Source organism: Staurois parvus, unplaced genomic scaffold (assembly GCF_062004578.1).
Source record: "Staurois parvus isolate SC_StPar_1 unplaced genomic scaffold, SC_StPar_1.0 ptg002284l, whole genome shotgun sequence".
Taxonomy (NCBI): domain Eukaryota; kingdom Metazoa; phylum Chordata; class Amphibia; order Anura; family Ranidae; genus Staurois; species Staurois parvus.
In genome coordinates, this window is record NW_028320080.1 from 67,854 (window position 1) to 85,000 (window position 17,147).

Sequence of the window (17,147 nt, forward strand, 5' to 3'; positions counted from 1 at the left end):
CTGCGCCAACTTCTGCCCTCACCCCAGACATATCCCTCCCCGCTAAACAATGACAAACCTGGGGGATGGCAGGGGGCAGGCATGAGCCAGGGGGACAGGAAAAGGGGGCTAGTCAGGGGACACACAAGCAAAAGGGAACTTACACTGCACCTGGAGGATCTGATCACTGAGATTAGCACGCAGGTAGTAGGAGCTGTACAGAGGTAAAACCAGACCCAGGCTGCCAGGAACACCAGAGAGAGAGAAGAGAGCGTGGGAGAAAAAAACGGAGAGATGGGGAAGGGGGAGAAGGGGTGAGAGAAGAAGGAAACGAGAAAAGAAAGAAAAGGAAAGAGGAGAAAGGAAAGGAAAGGAAAGGAGAAAGGAAAGGAAAGGAAAGGAAAGGAGAAAGGAAAGGAAAGGAGAAAGGAAAGGGGAAAGGAAAGGGAAAGGAAAGGGGAAAGGAAAGGGAAAGGAAAGGAAAAGGGAAAGGAGAAAGGAAAGGGGAAAGGAAAGAAAAGGAAAGAGGAGAAAGGAAAGGAGAAAGGAAAGGAGAAAGGAAAGGAAAGGGAAAGGAAAAGGGAAAGGAGAAAGGAAAGGAGAAAGGAAAGGGGAAAGGAAAGAAAAGGAGAAAGGAAAGGAAAGGAGAAAGGAAAGGAAAGGAGAAAGGAAAGGGGAAAGGAAAGGGGAAAGGAAAGGGAAAGGAAAGGAAAAGGGAAAGGAGAAAGGAAATGGGAAAGGAAAGGAAAGGAAAGGGGAAAGGAAAGGAAGGAAAGAGGAGAAAGGAAAGGAAATGGGAAAGGAAAGGAAAGGAGAAAGGAAAGGAAAGGAAAAAGGAGTAAAAAAAGAGAAAAATGAAAGGGGGGGGGAGAAGGAAGGAAGATGGAGAAAGGTGAGGAGGAGAAAGAAAGAAAGAAAGACATGTGAGAGGTGAAAGAAGGACAGAGAAGAGTAGGGATGAGGAGGACAGAGAAGAGTAGGGATGAGGAAGACAGCAGAGTGGTGATGAGGATGTGGGAGGGTTGGGGAGGGTCGGTGATGTCAGGAAGGGATGAGAGGAGAAGGAGAATTCCATTACTATCTGTTCACAGCTTAGCAGCCAATTACAGTACACATACACAGACACAACTCACACTGCCCCTCCCCCACAGGTTTAAAGGGACCCTGTCAGAATTGCACTTCATAAGTGTCTTTTGTTTTTGAATCCTCATCATCATCATCCTCCTCCTCATCAAATACCCAATACTAATGTCCTCCGCCACAGTGGACTCAGCAGATGGAGAATTCACCGACAACTATATAGAAAACCTGAGGGTACAAGTCACGGCAAGCAGAGCGAATGTAACAATCTCCAGCTCACAGATATTCGCCGTTCTCTGCAGACTATTCCGACAGGCGATTCGTCCCGTGACACCGCACGTACATTCATTCTGGAGGCATCACAGGATGTCACTAGGTTATTTTCCCTCCACCTCGAATGTTGATCCCTCATGCAGAATAGGGTGAATCAGGAAAATACCACTTTATGGCCACTAGATGGAGCTGACGATCACAAGAAATAAACAATTCTTTGCTATGACTGTCGGCGCCATCTAGTGGCCTTAAGGCTGTATTTTCCCAAACCACTCTTTTGCTATGAATGAATAACATTCGACCCGGTAAGAAAGGAGAATATTAATTGATTTCGCCCCCCCCCCCATTTGCACAGAACGAATGTACATGCCGTGTCACAGGACGAATATCTCTCTGAAGTACATCCTAAGAAAAAGAGCTCTTCAGCAGTTCACTAATAGGAAAGAATTATTGGCGTCTGGATGAATATTATAGATCAGGGTCTCCAAACTTTCTAAACAAAGGGCCATTTCACTGTCCTCAAAATTTAGGGGGGCCGGACTAGTGCCAGTGGGAGTAGAAAATGTCCTCGAGTCCAGTGAGAGTAAACAATGTCTTATCTTTGGTGTCAGTGGGAGGAATAGTGCCCCATAATTGGTGTCAGTGGGAGGAATAGTGCCCCATAATTGGTGTCAGTGGGAGGAATAGTGCCCCATCATTGGTGTCAGTGGGAGGAATAGTGCCCCATCATTGGTATCAGTGGGAGGAATAGTGCCCCATCATTGGTGTCAGTGGGAGGAATAGTGCCCCATCATTGGTGTCAGTGGGAGGAATAGTGCCCCATCATTGGTGTCAGTGGGAGGAATAGTGCCCCATCATTGGTGTCAGTGGGAGGAATAGTGCCCCATCATTGGTGTCAGTGGGAGGAATAGTGCCCCATCATTGGTGTCAGTGGGAGGAATAGTGCCCATCATTGGTGTCAGTGGGAGGAATAGTGCCCCATCATTGGTGTCAGTGGGAGGAATAGTGCCCCATCATTGGTGTCAGTAGGAGGAATAGTGCCCCATCATTGGTGTCAGTGGGAGGAATAGTGCCCCATCATTGGTGTCAGTGGGAGGAATAGTGCCCCATCAATGGTGTCAGTGGGAGGAATAGTGCCCCATCATTGGTATCAGTGGGAGGAATAGTGTCCCATAATTGGTGTCAGTGGGAGGAATAGTGCCCCATCATTGGTGTCAGTGGGAGGAATAGTGCCCCATCATTGGTGTCAGTGGGAGGAATAGTGCCCCATCATTGGTGTCAGTGGGAGGAATAGTGCCCCATCATTGGTGTCAGTGGGAGGAATAGTGCCCCATCATTGGTGTCAGTGGGAGGAATAGTGCCCAATCATTGGTGTCAGTAGGAGGAATAGTGCCCCATCATTGGTATCAGTGGGAGGAATAGTGCCACATCATTGGTGTCAGTGGGAGGAATAGTGCCCCATCAATGGTGTCAGTGGGAGGAATAGTGCCCCATCATTGGTATCAGTGGGAGGAATAGTGTCCCATAATTGGTGTCAGTGGGAGGAATAGTGCCTCATCATTGGTGTCAGTGGGAGGAATAGTGCCCCATCATTGGTGTCAGTGGAGGAATAGTGCCCCATCATTGGTGTCAGTGGGAGGAATAGTGCCCCATCATTGGTGTCAGTGGGAGGAATAGTGCCCCATCATTGGTGTCAGTGGAGGAATAGTGCCCCATCATTGGTGTCAGTGGGAGGAATAGTGCCCCATCATTGGTGTCAGGGGGAGGAATAGTGCCCCATCATTGGTGTCAGTGGGAGGAATAGTGCCCCATCATTGGTGTCAGTGGGAGGAATAGTGCCCCATCATTGGTGTCAGTGGGAGGAATAGTGCCCCATCATTGGTGTCAGTGGGAGGAATAGTGCCCATCATTGGTGTCAGTGGGAGGAATAGTGCCCATCATTGGTGTCAGTGGGAGGAATAGTGTCTCATCATTGGTGTCAGTGGGAGGAATAGTGCCCCATCATTGGTGTCAGTGGGAGGAATAGTGCCCATCATTGGTGTCAGTGGGAGGAATAGTGCGCCATCATTGGTGTCAGTGGGAGGAATAGTGCCCATCATTGGTGTCAGTGGGAGGAATAGTGTCTCATCATTGGTGTCAGTGGGAGGAATAGTGCCCATCATTGGTGTCAGTGGGAGGAATAGTGCCCCATCATTGGTGTCAGTGAGAGGAATAGCGCCCCCACTATTGGTGTCAGTGGGAGGAATAGCGCCCCAAGGGCCGGATAAAGACAAGTAAAGGGCCACAGTTTGGAGACCCCTGTAACAGAGTAATAATAAATTCCCACGCCTGCGGCCCTTGGATATAATCATCTGCAGAGTCCAGAGCTGAACAAGAAGGCAGGAATGACCAGCGCTGATTACAGCTCCATCAGAAAACGAATTTCAGTTTTGATGACAGGGTCCCTGTAAAGCGTCGGGGGAGGGGCCACACCTAAATATTATAAATCACTAATAAATGACGACATCCATGATGGAGCTACGCGTGAGATCCACACAATTCAAATCTTCGATTATTCCCTCTGGGGTCAAATGATAAAACATCAGCTGGACGAACACACATTCCATGCAGGCCGGACAAATCCCCTCCCCCAATAGAATATTTCCTGCGATCGTCAGCTCCATCTGGTGGCCGAAGCACGGTAATAGTTTTCTTGAAATACCTCAATAAGAAAAAAAAATGAAGCACATTTTTGGCCACTAGGTGGAGCTGATGATCGAAGGAATTCATCTATTGCAGAAATTATGGGAAAAATGCGTTCAGCCGCGACGTTCGTCCAACGAGCGATTTATAAATAGATCCCTTGGTGCCACATTAGTCTGTACATGAGAGATCAGCAGTAGAATGAAGTAACTGATCTCCTCTGCCCAGCCACACATGGGCACAGAGTGTGCGCATCTAGGGTCGGGCGCCCCATGAATGCGCAGGCAACCTACACCCAGCCATCTACAGCCACTTATTATGGAGGTACGAGTCGCCGCTCTCCCAGCCCCGATCCACGTAGGTGTATGCGACGGCCTCAGCCAGCGCTGCTCCACTGACCCCGACAGGACGCGTTTTGTCCCGCCCACCAGGGCTCATTCATAGACCTCTATAACCAATCCTCCGGTGGGCGGGGCGAAACGCATCAGGCGGCAAAGTCTAGACATGTGCACAATGAAAAACTTTGTCTCGTTTCCTTGACTCATTTCGTTTCGTTCGATTAGTAAATTCGTTTAATTCCTTTTTTGGAATTCGTTTAGTTTATTCAAATTCATCTGAATTTGAAATTTCGAAAATTATTCCAACGGATTCGGAAATATTTCTAACGTCGCAATCCATCATCCCCAATCCGTCATCTGCAATCCGTCATCCGCAATCCGTCATCCGCAATCCATCACCCGCAATCCGTCATCCGCAATCCGTCATCCGCAATCCGTCATCCGCAATCCATCACCCGCAATCCATCATCCGCAATCCATCATCCGCAATCCGTCATCCGCAATCCGTCATCCGCAATCCGTCATCCGCAATCCGTAATCCACCATCCGCAGTCCATCATCCGCATTCCATCATCCGCAATCCACCATCCGCAGTCCATCATCCGCAGTCCATCATCCGCAATCCACCATCCGCAATCCACCATCCGCAATCCGTCATCCGCAATCCATCATCCGCATTCCATCATCCACATTCCGTCATCCGCAATCCGTCATCCGCATTCCATCATCCGCAATCCATCATCCGCATTCCATCATCCGCAATCCATCATCCGCAATCCATCATCCGCAATCCATCATCCGCATTCCATCATCCGCATTCCATCATCCGCATTCCATCATCCGCAATCCATCATCCGCAATCCATCATCCGCATTCCATCATCCGCAATCCATCATCCGCATTCCATCATCCGCATTCCATCACCCGCAATCCGTCATCCGCAATCCATCATCCGCAATCCATCATCCGCAATCCATCATCCGCATTCCATCATCCGCAATCCATCATCCGCAATCCATCATCCGCAATCCATCATCCGCATTCCATCATCCGCAATCCATCATCCGCAATCCATCATCCGCATTCCATCACCCGCAATCCATCATCCGCATTCCATCACCCGCAATCCATCATCCGCAATCCATCATCCGCAATCCATCATCCGCATTCCATCATCCGCATTCCATCATCCGCAATCCATCATCCGCAATCCATCATCCACATTCCATCATCCGCAATCCACGTGTGTTTCTGGAGGTATACCGGGCGATAGGAAGAGTTGCGCGACCATATTGGAAATTTCTATTTCAGCAGAATTTTCACAGTGCCTTCGTTGATCACGACTCACTTCACCATAGCGCAGCTCACAATGTTTTGTAAAGTATTTTATTCTTTTCTAATCTATTCTGTACTTTTCTATTATTTTATATTTTATTTTATATTTTATTCTCATGTATTCTGTTCGAATTCAAAGTCATTCTACTTAAAATATGACTTTTCGGAAGGCAGTTATATTCTATTCTATTGTTTTTCTATTCTATTCTATTCTATTCTTTGATTCTCTATTCTAATATTTTCTATTCTATTCTAATTGATTCTATTCCTTTATTTTTTGTTCTAATTTTTGCTGTTTTACTCTATTATTTTCTGTTCTATTCTTTGATTTTCCATTTTAATGGATTCTATATTTTTCTATTCCTTTATTTTCTATACTATTTTCCTCTGTTTTACTTTATTATTTTTTATTCTATTCTTTGATTTTCTATTCTAAGCTTTTCTATTCTATTCTTTTATTTTCTATTCTAATATTTTTCTATTCTATTCTAATGCATTCTATTTTTTTCTATTCCTTTATTTTCTATTCTATTTTGTTCTGTTTTACTTGAATATTTTCTGCTGTATTATGTTCTAGTCCTTTATTTTTTATTCTATTTTCCTGTTTTACTTTATTATTTTTTATTCTATTCTTTGATTTTCTATTCTAAGCTTTTCTATTCTATTTTGCTCTATTTTACTCGAATATTTTTTATTCTGTTCTTTGATTTTCTATTCTAATGCATTCTATTTTTTTCCATTCCTTTTATTTTTTATTCTATTTTGCTCTGTTTTACTCTATTATTTTCTATTCTAATCTTTGATTTTCTATTCTATTGGATTTTATTATTTTCTATTCTGTTTTGTTGTTTTACTGAAATATTTTCTACTGAATTCTGTTCTATTCCTTTTTTTTTTATTCTTATTTCTCTGTTTTACACTATTATTTTTTATTCTATTCTTTGATTTTCTATTCTAATCTTTTCTATGCCTTTATTTTCAATACTGTTTTGTTCTGTTTTACTCTATTATTTTCTACTGTATTCTGTTCTATTCTCTTATTTTCTATTCTGCTCTTTTTTCCTCTATTATTTTATATTCTTTTATTCTCTATTCTATTCTTTTCTATTTCTTTATTTTCTGTTCTATTTTATTCTATTCTTGTTTTCAAATTCAAATTGACTTTCAAATTTAAATTTGATTTCGAAGTGGAATCGATTTGAATTTCGGCCGAAAGTTGTTTCGTGATTTCAGAACCTCTTAATTTAATTACTATTGAATCTCCGAGTAATGGAAAATTTGTCCGAATTTTGATCTGACACGAAACGAACTGCACATGTCTAGCGTGGTCAGTGGAGCAGCGCTGGCTGAGGCTGCCACATACACCTACATGGATCGGGCTGGGCGAGCGGCGTCTCATACTTCCACTGCCGGAACCCCTAGTCCTGGGCCCTGCACTGCACTTCTACCTTTGAGTGGCACTATATCGTCCCACATTCATTAATACGGTTGGCGGTACGCGGTAGCTGCGTCTCTTAGGCGCTGAAATACGCCGTAATTTGCTTTGTGCGGCTATTTCGGAGGTCGTTTGGCAATTCTTTGTTCCATTTTAATCTATCTAGTAGACGTAAACCCGATTAGTAAAACCTCCTGGAAGCTTCAACATGTTCCGGTGACTTCAGAAGTCACTTCCAATCTGTTTAAGGGGCTCATTTACCTCATTTGCGTTAAGGCAGCCTATTGAAACGAATGGGCTGCCAACGCCTCCCAATGTGCTAGAAGCCAGAGCTGATTAGGTGTGGCCCCTTGCAGCTGTCAGGGGCCACAGCTGAGGCTCCCTATTCCTCATGAGTTGACCACCTCTGGCCTACTGGATCACCACTAGAGACAGTTCCAGCAATAGGCCAGAAGGTGGCAGTAAAATACAAGAGCTCGCAGACAGCGGAGGATTCTGGGAGTGCAGCTAAATGCTGGCGTGCATACAACACGCCTCGCCAAATTGGTTTGACCCTCCGCGAGCGTCATTCTCTACACTCCCCAGAAATGCGAATCCTTTCAAGCGATACGTGAGACGGACGTCTTTCTTACCTGTAATTTGTACTGTGAATTGGCGCATATGTGTACGTTCGGTCAGCTTCATCGATGTATCTCTGGAAAAGAAGATACGTGAAAATAGCATCGAGAACACATACCGGCTCTGGGCATTGTGGTGGGCACCGGCTCCGGGCATTGTGGAGGGCACCCACTCTGGACATTGTGGAGGGCACCGGCTCTGGGCATTGTGGAGGGCACCCACTCTGGACATTGTGGAGGGCACCTGCTCTGGGCATTGTGGAGGGCACCGGCTCTGGGAATTGTGGAAGGTACCGGCTCTGGGCATTGTGGAGGGCACCGGCTCTGGGCATTGTGGAAGGTACCGGCTCTGGGCATTGTGGAGGGCACCGGCTCTGGGCATTGTGGCGGGCACCCGCTCTGGGCACTGTAGTGGGCACCCGCTCTGGGCATTGTAGTGGGCACTGGCTTTGGGCATTGTAGTGGGCACCTGCTCTAGGTATTGTAGCGGGCAACGGCTCTGGGCATTGTGGAGGGCACCGGCTCTGGGCATTGTGGTGGGCACCCACTCTGGGCATTGTGGTGGGCACCGGCTTTGGGCATTGTGGCGGTCACCCGCTCTGGGCATTGTGGTGGGCACCGGCTCTGGGCATTGTGGAGGTCACCCGCTCTGGGCATTGTGGTGGGCACTGGCTCTGGGCATTGTGGTGGTCACCCGCTCTGGGCATTGTGGTGGGCACTGGCTCTGGGCATTGTGGTGGGCACTGGCTCTGGGCATTGTGGTGGTCACCCGCTCTGGGCATTGTGGTGGGCACCCGCTCTGGGCATTGTGGCGGTCACCAGCTCTGGGCATTGTGGTGGGCACCCACTCTGGGCATTGTGGTGGGCACCGGCTTTGGGCATTGTGGCGGTCACCCGCTCTGGGCATTGTGGTGGGCACCGGCTCTGGGCATTGTGGAGGTCACCCGCTCTGGGCATTGTGGTGGGCACTGGCTCTGGGCATTGTGGTGGTCACCCGCTCTGGGCATTGTGGTGGGCACTGGCTCTGGGCATTGTGGTGGGCACTGGCTCTGGGCATTGTGGTGGTCACCCGCTCTGGGCATTGTGGTGGTCACCCGCTCTGGGCATTGTGGTGGGCACTGGCTCTGGGCATTGTGGTGGGCACTGGCTTTGGGCATTGTGGTGGGCACTGGCTCTGGGCATTGTGGTGGTCACCCGCTCTGGGCATTGTGGTGGTCACCCGCTCTGGGCATTGTGGTGGGCACTGGCTCTGGGCATTGTGGTGGGCACTGGCTCTGGGCATTGTGGTGGGCACTGGCTCTGGGCATTGTGGAGGTCACCAGCTCCGGGCATTGTGGAGGTCACCCACTCTGGGCATTGTGGTGGGCACTGGCTCTGGGCATTGTGGAGGTCACCCACTCTGGGCATTGTGGCGGGCACCGGCTCTGGGCATTGTGGCGGGCACCGGCTCTGGGCATTGTGGAGGTCCACCCACATCACACACATTGCATTACAACTGAAAGGTCTCCTATTTCCACTGATTGCAAAGTGTGTGGACGTTTCTGAAGATCCCCCGCTCATAGCTCATAGCTGGAGGACAAATAATGTTCAGAGGTCCTGAAGGCCCCCTCTATGATGTTCAAGAAGGGTCACGGTTTTGGCCCCATCCCCCTCCAAGTCCGGGACAAGGGGTGGGCAGGAGGGGCAGCTGCCCTGGGCACAGTGGTATCACATGAGGTGGGGGGCACTGCATGGAGGGTTCCTACCTACAAGCTGACAGGAGCAGTGACAGCAGGGAGGAGATTTTGGCCGATACATAATGCTCATCTATTTTTTGGGGGGGGTGGTTGGCATCTTCGACACTAGAAGACCTTGTCCTGGCACTGGGCCCATGTGCACGGTGTGCTCCACAGACCAATCACAGCTCCAGAGAGCTCAGCTATACCTCATCCAAGGACTTCACCAGGGTTCGGATGAGCTGATGTCCCTCCATCCCGTCAATCATCCTCCGTCGGATCTAATGAAAGACACAAAGACGAGAAACGGTCACCACAAAGGAAAAAACCACCAATGAAGATGGCTACCAGCAAGGACAGCGAGAGCTTCACCTCTACCTAGTCCACCATAACTGAAGACCAACAGAACTCACGGGGTTCCCAGGCCAGTGTAAGCGTTGCTTTGCTTTCATCCGCTAGTCTGCAGTCTGCACTACACTGAGTACAAAGACAGTTTTCCCAGTTGACCGTCTGGAACCCCATTGGTGGGGGAAGGGGTTGGCATGGCTTACCTACTCTCATGCATGGGCTGTCCCTTGGCATTGGGGATGGTGATAGGACTCTGGAACCGATTTTTGGTTGTTGTCCCTCCTGGTCTGCAGGTATGTTGCCAATTTTATAAAAAAGGAGAATAAAGGAACGTACACTTACCTCCTCCTTATTCTCATCCTCCAACTCGGCGTCCAGGAAGTCCAGAGTCACCGGCTCCTGGAAGTTGATGACCTGCAAATATCGGAGGGAACCGTCCAAATTAAACTGAAGTGTACAAAAGGCAGATCACTCAAGAGAAACCTCTTCCAGAAACCATCCCGCTCCAAATACCCAATCACATGCATGAATACTGTCCCGGATTTGCTGGGACACGCCCACATCTTGTGCCCCACTTGTGCCGGCAATGTCCTAGGACCACAGGATCGACCCCATGTCCCGGGATCACAGGATCGACCCCATGTCCCGGGATCACAGGATCGACCCAATGTCCCGGGATCACAGGATCGACCCCATGTCCCGGGATCACAGGATCGACCCCATGTCCCGGGATCACAGCATCGACCCCATGTCCCGGGATCACAGGATCGACCCCATGTCCCGGGATCACAGGATCGACCCCATGTCCCGGGATCACAGGATCGACCCCATGTCCCGGGATCACAGGATCGACCCCATGTCCCGGGATCACAGGATCGACCCCATGTCCCGGGATCACAGGATCGACCCCATGTTCCGGGATCACAGCATCGACCCCATGTCCCGGGATCACAGGATCGACCCCATGTCCCGGGATCACAGGATCGACCCCATGTCCCGGGATCACAGCATCGACCCCATGTCCCGGGATCACAGGATCGACCCAATGTCCCGGGATCACAGGATCGACCCCATGTCCCGGGATCACAGGATCGACCCCATGTCCCGGGATCACAGCATTGACCCCATGTCCCAGGATCACAGGATCGACCCAATGTCCCGGGATCACAGCATCGACCCCATGTCCCAGGATCACAGGATCGACCCCATGTCCCGGGATCACAGCATCGACCCCATGTCCCAGGATCACAGGATCGACCACATGTCCCAGGATCACAGCACCAACCCCATGTCCCAGGATCACAGGATCGACCCCATGTCCCAGGATCACAGCATGGACCTTATCTGAGTAACAGGAACTGAGTGTGCTACACACACCCAAAAGTACACAGAATGTGTGCAGCACATCCAGTTCTTTAGCCACTCCACCATGTCCCCTCCCCCAATGTCCAGCAATTTAAAGCTCTGAATATTAAGCTGAATGTTGCTGTTTACATACAGACGCTTCAGTGTTTATCGATACAGTTCAGATGAGAAATAGAGAGATACAGAGTAACATTGTTTATAAACATCGATCAGACGGGAGATGGAAAGATACAAAGTAACATTGTTTATAAACATCGATCAGACGGGAGATAGAGATACAAAGTAACATTGTTTATAAACATCGATCAGACGGGAGACGGAGAGATACAAAGTAACATTGTTGATAAACATCGATCAGACGGGAGATAGAGATACAAAGTAACATTGTTTATAAACATCAATCAGACGGGAGATGGAAAGATACAAAGTAACATTGTTTATATACATCGATCAGACGGGAGATGAAGAGATACAAAGTAACATTGTTTATAAACATCGATCAGACAGGAGATGAAGAGATACAAAGTAACATTGTTTATAAACATCGATCAGACGGGAGATAAAGAGATACAAAGTAACATTGTTTATAAACATCGATCAGACGGGAGATAGAGATACAAAGTAACATTGTTTATAAACATCGATCAGACGGGGGATGGAGAGATACAAAGTAACATTGTTTATAAACATCGATCAGACGGGAGATAGAGAGATACAAAGTAACATTGTTTATAAACATCGATCAGACGGGAGATAAAGAGATACAAAGTAACATTGTTTATAAACATCAATCAGACAGGAGATGAAGAGATACAAAGTAACATTGTTTATAAACATCGATCAGACGGGAGATGGAGAGATACAAAGTAACATTGTTTATAAACATCGATCAGACGGGAGATGGAGAGATACAAAGTAACATTGTTTATAAACATCGATCAGACGGGAGATGGAGAGATACAAAGTAACATTGTTTATATACATCGATCAGAAGGGAGATGAAGAGATACAAAGTAACATTGTTTATAAACATCAATCAGACAGGAGATGAAGAGATACAAAGTAACATTGTTTATAAACATCGATCAGACGGGAGATGGAGAGATACAAAGTAACATTGTTTATAAACATCGATCAGACGGGGGATAGAGATACAAAGTAACATGGTTTATAAACATCGATCAGACGGGAGATAGAGATACAAAGTAACATTGTTTATATACATCGATCAGACGGGAGATAGAGAGATACAAAGTAACATTGTTTATAAACATCAATCAGACAGGAGATGGAGAGATACAAAGTAACATTGTTTATAAACATCAATCAGACAGGAGATGGAGAGATACAAAGTAACATTGTTTATAAACTTCGATTAGATGGGAGATAGAGAGATACAAAGTAACATTGTTTATAAACATCGATCAGACAGGAGATGGAGAGATACAAAGTAACATTGTTTATATACATCGATCAGACGGGAGATGGAGAGATACAAAGTAACATTGTTTATATACATGGGCCGGACAGAAAGTGGTTAAAATGTTTGTGAGAATTTGTATTACATGGGCAGCTTCTCCTTCCTTCTAACAATGCTGTACGGTGACTGTGCTCTTCTGTTCCTCACCCTCGGTGCAGATTGATCAGCCTCTGTAGTCGGTGTTCACCTTCCGTTCACCGTGGGAAGGTCTTATTTGTGTCAATTAGGTGTAATTTGGTGTCTAACATCTACAGCTTCAGCTCATTCTTAGTGAATCAACTCCTAGGTGACTAACTGATCTTATCTCATCACAGATGCTGCTCACTCTCCCTGACGTACAGCAAAGGAGAACCCATAGCTATGTACACTCACCGGCCACTTTATCAGGTCCACCCTGCTAGTCCCGGGTTGGACCCCCTTTGGCCTTCATTCTTGGTGGCAGAGATCCAACAAGGCGTTGGAAACGTTCCTCAGAGATTTTGGTCCATAGTGACATGATGACATCACGCAGTTGCTGCAGATTTGTCGGCATGTCCACCCCTCTATGACTCCAGTGTCCCCATCTTCTGATGGCTCCTCCCAGCAGGATAATGCTCCATGTCACAAGGCTCCAATCATCTCCAGATGGTTTCTTAAACATGACAATGAGGTCACTGGACTCCAATGGCCTCCACAGTCACCAGATCTCCATCCAATAGAACACCTCTGGGATGTTGTGGAACGGGAGATTCCTAACATGGATGTGCACATGATGCGAATCTCCCGTTCCACCACATCCCAAAGGGTGCTCTATTGGATGGAGATCTGGTGACTGTGGAGGCCATTTGAGGACAGTGACCTCATTCTCATGTTGGAGATGATTGGAGCTTTGTGACACGGCGCATTATCCTGCTGGGAGCAGCCATCAGAAGATGGGGATAATGGAATCATTAAGGGATGGACATGGTCAGCAACAATACTCAGGTAGGCCGTGGTGTTTAAACGATGCTCAATTGGTACTAAGGGGCCCAAAGTGTGCCAACAAAATACCCCCCACACCAAGACATCACCACCACCAGCCTGAACCATTGATACAAGGCAGGATGGATCCTCCTCACCATGACACCACCAGCCTGAGCCGTTGATACAAGGCAGGATGGATCCCCCACACCATGACACCACCACAACCAGCCTGAAGCGTTGATACAAGGCAGGATGGATCCCCCACACCATGACACCACCACCAGCCTGAACCGTTGATACAAGGCAGGATGGATCCCCCACACCATGACACCACCACAACCAGCCTGAAGCGTTGATACAAGGCAGGATGGATCCATGACACCACCACAACCAGCCTGAACTATTGATACAAGGCAGGATGGGTCCACCACACCATGACACCACCACAACCAGCCTGAACTATTGATACAAGGCAGGATGGGTCCACCACACCATGACACCACCAGCCTGAGCCGTTGATACAAGGCAGGATGGATCCCCCACACCATGACACCACCACAACCAGCCTGAAGCGTTGATACAAGGCAGGATGGATCCTCCTCACCATGACACCACCAGCCTGAGCCGTTGATACAAGGCAGGATGGATCCCCCACACCATGACACCACCACCAGCCTGAACCGTTGATACAAGGCAGGATGGATCCCCAACACCATGACACCACCACAACCAGCCTGAAGCGTTGATACAAGGCAGGATGGATCCATGACACCACCACAACCAGCCTGAACTATTGATACAAGGCAGGATGGGTCCACCACACCATGACACCACCACAACCAGCCTGAACTATTGATACAAGGCAGGATGGGTCCACCACACCATGACACCACCAGCCTGAACCGTTGATACAAGGCAGGATGGATCCTCCTCACCATGACACCACCAGCCTGAGCCGTTGATACAAGGCAGGATGGATCCATCACACCATGACACCACCACCACCATCCTGAACCATTGATACAAGGCAGGATGGATCCCCCACACCATGACACCACCACAACCAGCCTGAAGCGTTGATACAAGGCAGGATGGATCCATGACACCACCACCACCAGCCTGAACTATTGATACAAGGCATGATGGATCCACCACACCATGACACCACCACCACCAGCCTGAACTATTGATACAAGGCAGGATGGATCCACCACACCATGACACCACCACCAGCCTGAACTATTGATACAAGGCAGGATGGATCCATGCTTTCATGTTGTTTACGCAAAATTCTGACCCTACCATCTGAATGCTGTAGCTGAAATCCAGACCCATCAGACCAGGCAACGTTTTTCCAGTCTTCTATTGTCCAATGTTGGTGATCCTGTGCAAATTGCAGCCTCCGTTTCCGATTTTTAGCTGACAGGAGTGTCACCCGGTGTGGTCTTCTGCTGCTGTAGACCATCTGCTTCAAGGTTGGACGTGTTCTGCGTTCAGAGATGGTATTCTGCATACCTTGGGTGTAACGAGGGGGTATTGGAGTTACTGTTGCCTTTTTATCATCTCCAACCCGTCTGCCCATTCTCCTCTGACACCAACAAGGCATTTTCCTCCACACAACTGCCACTCACTGGATATTTTCTCTTTTTCGGACCATTCTCTGTAAACTCTAGAGATGGTTGTGCAAGAAAATCCCAGGAGATCGGCAGTTTTTGAAATACTCAGACCAGCCCGTCTGGCACCAGCAACCATGTCACGTTCAAAGTCACTTAAATCCCCTTTCTTCCCCATTCTGTTTGAACTTCAGCAAGTCGTCTTCACCACATCTAGATGCCTAAATGCATTGAGCTGCTGCCATGCGATTGGCTGATTAGCAGTTTGTGTTACCAAGCCATTGAACAGGCGGACCTCATAAAGGGGCCAGTGAGTGTAGATGGAAATATGGAACGGAAAGAGCGGAAGGTGCAAAAGTCCCATCAGAAACGACTTTCCGGCACATTACAATAATTACTAAAGAAAAGTGAAAACTGCACCAGAAAAAGAAGAAAAAGAACATTAATTAACGTCTACCAATCAGAGACGAGGAGTCTTACTTGTGGCTTCAGGTTTGGGTGGAGCAGAACATATCCGTTCAGATCGATGGCAAACATGTATCCATTGGCACCCAACTGAGGAGGGAAACAAAGTGGTTTGGATTTGTTCCGGGAGAGAAACTTCCAATATATAATAATTAGAATACTAAATATAAAATACAATTCATATAAATGCCGCAGGCACCCCCATCCCCCGTCCCCCTATCCCCCCATCCCGTCCCCCCATCCCGTCCCCCATCCCCCGTCCCCCCATCCCCTGCTCCCATCCCCATCCCCCGTCCCCCCATCCCCTGCTCCCATCCCCCCATCCCCCGACCCCCCATCCCCCGTCCCCCATTCCCTGTCCCCCCATCCCCTGTACCCCATCCCCGTCCCCCATCCCCCGTCCCCCAGCCAAACATTAACCGGCATTGAATCTCCTCCCCTCCAATCCTCAGATCCCAGAACAGCGCGTCCTTTGGCTGAACTTACGCTGTATCTCGGCATCAGCTTCTGGATATCTTCCAGCGCCACATCAATGCCCATCACACCGAGAATGAGCTGGTTCTGCCGACTCTGCAGGTGGGAGACAAATCAAGAGCTGAACAGACATCCGGTGTCTCTAAAGATTTTATTTTTAGTTATGGGTCGAGCGTGACGGGTCAGAACCTCTGGCAGCTTTTATTGCCATCATTGGTGTCAGTGGGAGGAATAGCCCCCCATCATTGGTGTCAGTGGGAGGAATAGTGCCCCATCATTGGTGTCAGTGGGAGGAATAGTGCCCCATCATTGGAGTCAGTGGGAGGAATAGTGCCCCATCATTGGTGTCAGTGGGAGGAATAGTGCCCCATCATTGGTGTCAGTGGGAGGAATAGTGCTCCATCATTGGTGTCAGTGGAAGGAATAGTGCCGCATCATTGGTATCAGTGGGAGGAATAGTGCCCCATCATTAGTGTCAGTGGGAGGAATAGTGCCCCATCATTGGTGTCAGTGGGAGGAATAGTGCCCCATCATTGGTGTCAGTGGGAGGAATAGTGCCCCATCATTGGTGTCAGTGGGAGGAATAGTGCTCCATCATTGGTGTCAGTGGGAGGAATAGTGCTCCATCATTGGTGTCAGTGGGAGGAATAGTGCCCCATCATTGGTATCAGTGGGAGGAATAGTGCCCCATCATTAGTGTCAGTGGGAGGAATAATGCCCCATCATTGGTATCAGTGGAAGGAATAGTGCCCCATCATTGGTGTCAGTGGGAGGAATAGTGTCCCATCATTGGTGTCATTGGGAGGCATATTGCCCCATCATTGGTGTCAGTGGGAGGAATAGTGCCCCATCATTGGTATCAGTGGGAGGAATAGTGTCCCATCATTGGTGTGAGTAGGAGGAATAGTGCCCCATCATTGGTGTCAGTGGGAGGAATAGTGCCCCATCATTGGTGTCAGTGGGAGGAATAGTGCCCCATCATTGGTGTCATTGGGAGGCATATTGC

At 48.3% G+C, this 17,147-nt stretch overlaps 1 protein-coding gene across 1 annotated transcript in view; it reads right to left on the reverse strand.

The window, feature by feature from the left end:
• LOC149431346 (voltage-dependent calcium channel subunit alpha-2/delta-2-like) overlaps positions 1–17,147 on the reverse strand; it is a gene marked incomplete at its 5' end in the record, with an annotated part of 141,622 nt that overhangs the window by 53,756 nt on the left and 70,719 nt on the right. The window contains 6 exons of the mRNA XM_089665644.1: positions 144–220; positions 7,755–7,816; positions 9,664–9,735; positions 10,145–10,216; positions 15,683–15,757; positions 16,154–16,237. Coding sequence (XP_089521770.1) covers positions 144–220; positions 7,755–7,816; positions 9,664–9,735; positions 10,145–10,216; positions 15,683–15,757; positions 16,154–16,237 — 442 coding nt within the window. The remainder of the gene's footprint in view (positions 1–143; positions 221–7,754; positions 7,817–9,663; positions 9,736–10,144; positions 10,217–15,682; positions 15,758–16,153; positions 16,238–17,147) is intronic.